This window comes from Phoxinus phoxinus, assembly GCF_949152265.1.
Source record: "Phoxinus phoxinus genome assembly, chromosome: 18".
Taxonomy (NCBI): domain Eukaryota; kingdom Metazoa; phylum Chordata; class Actinopteri; order Cypriniformes; family Leuciscidae; genus Phoxinus; species Phoxinus phoxinus.
In genome coordinates this window covers 485,001-487,500 of record NC_136893.1, presented here as the reverse complement: position 1 = coordinate 487,500, position 2,500 = coordinate 485,001, and the positions used below count along the sequence as shown (strand labels likewise).

The 2,500-nt window shown below is 42.2% G+C and overlaps 1 protein-coding gene across 4 annotated transcripts in view; it reads right to left on the bottom strand.

Annotated features, from left to right (window-relative positions):
- ephb4b (eph receptor B4b) overlaps window positions 1-2,500 on the bottom strand; it is a 45,426-nt gene that overhangs the window by 10,847 nt on the left and 32,079 nt on the right. For all 4 annotated transcript variants that reach the window (XM_079589474.1, XM_079589473.1, XM_079589475.1 and 1 more), the window contains one exon: window positions 191-340. In XM_079589474.1, the coding sequence (XP_079445600.1) occupies window positions 191-340 (150 nt within the window). The remainder of the gene's footprint in view (window positions 1-190; window positions 341-2,500) is intronic.

Genomic DNA, 2,500 nt, shown 5'->3' with positions numbered 1-2,500 from the left:
TTTTCATTGAATAAAACTAGACTACACGGCCCAGGCTAAACTTGACTGAATGAAAACAGGGCAAGGTTGACTAAATATATATATATTTAAATTTGACACAGGACTAAGACTAGACTAAATGTAAAAATAGCTGACAGAATGAGCAGTACGTGTGAGTGTGTGTGTGTGTGTGTGTGTGTGTGGGACTCACGTCCTGGTTGCTCATGTCCCAGTAGGGTCTCTCTCCGAACGACATCACCTCCCACATGACGATGCCGTAGCTCCACACGTCTGACGCGGACGTGAACTTGCGGAAGGCGATGGCTTCAGGAGCCGTCCAGCGGATGGGGATCTTCCCGCCCTGAAGAACACAGACATCATCATCACTGACATCATCATCACTGACATCATCATCACTGACATCATCATCACTGACACGTCATCATCACTGACATCATCATCACTGACACGTCATCATCACTGACATCATCATCACTGACATCATCATCACTGACACATCATCACTGACACGTCATCATCACTGACATCATCATCACTGAAATCATCATCACTGACATCATCATCACTGACACGTCATCATCACTGACACGTCATCATCACTGACATCATCATCACTGACACGTCATCATCACTGACACGTCATCATCACTGACACATCATCACTGACACATCATCACTGACATCATCATCACTGACACATCATCACTGACATCATCATCACTGACATCATCATCACTGACACATCATCACTGACATCATCATCACTGACACATCATCACTGACATCATCATCACTGACATCATCATCACTGACTTCAACATCATCACTGACACATCATCACTGACATCATCATCACTGACATCATCATCACTGACTTCAACATCACTGACATCGTCATCATCACTGACATCATCATCACTGACACATCATCACTGACATCATCATCACTGACATCATCATCACTGACTTCAACATCATCACTGACACATCATCACTGACATCATCATCACTGACACATCATCACTGACATCATCATCACTGACTTCAACATCATCACTGACTTCAACATCATCACTGACACATCATCACTGACATCAACATCACTGACATCATCATCATCACTGACATCAACATCACTGACATCGTCATCATCACTGACATCATCATCTCAGACGCATCATCACAGACGCATCATCACTGACATCATCATCACTGACATCAACATCATCACTGACATCATCATCACTGACACAACATCACTGACATCATCATCACTGACACATCATCACTGACATCAACATCACTGACATCATCATCATCACTGACACATCATCACTGACGCATCATCACAGACGCATCATCACTGACATCATCATCACTGACATCAACATCATCACTGACATCATCATCACTGACACAACATCACTGACATCATCATCATCACTGACACATCATCACTGACATCAACATCACTGACATCATCATCATCACTGACACATCATCACTGACATCGTCATCACTGACATCATCATCATCACAGACATCATCATCACCGACATCATCATCACTGACATCATCATCACTGACACATCATCATCACTGACACATCATCACTGACACATCATCATCACTGACACATCATCACTGACATCAACATCACTGACATCATCATCATCACTGACACATCATCACTGACATATCATCATCACTGACACATCATCACTGACATCATCATCACTGACATCAACATCACTGACATCAACATCACTGACACATCATCACTGACATCATCACTGACGCATCATCACAGACATCATCATCACAGACATCATCATCACAGACATCATCATCACTGACATCATCATCACTGACATTAACATCATCACTGACATCATCATCACTGACATCATCATCACTGACATCATCATCACTGACACATCATCACTGACATCATCATCACTGACATCATCATCATCACTGACACATCATCACTGACATCAACATCACTGACATCATCATCATCACTGACACATCATCACTGACATCGTCATCATCACTGACATCATCATCATCACTGACATCATCATCACTGACATCATCATCACTGACACGTCATCATCACTGACACATCATCACTGACATCAACATCATCACTGACATATCATCATCACTGACACATCATCACTGACATATCATCATCACTGACACATCATCACTGACACATCATCACTGACATCAACATCATCACTGACATCATCATCACTGACACATCATCACTGACATCAACATCATCACTGACACATCATCACTGACATCAACATCATCACTGACACATCATCACTGACACATCATCACTGACATCATCATCACTGACACATCATCATCAATGACACATCATCACTGACATCATCATCATCACTGACACATCATCACTGACATCATCATCACTGACATCAACATCACTGACATCAACATCACTGACATCATCATCATCACTGAC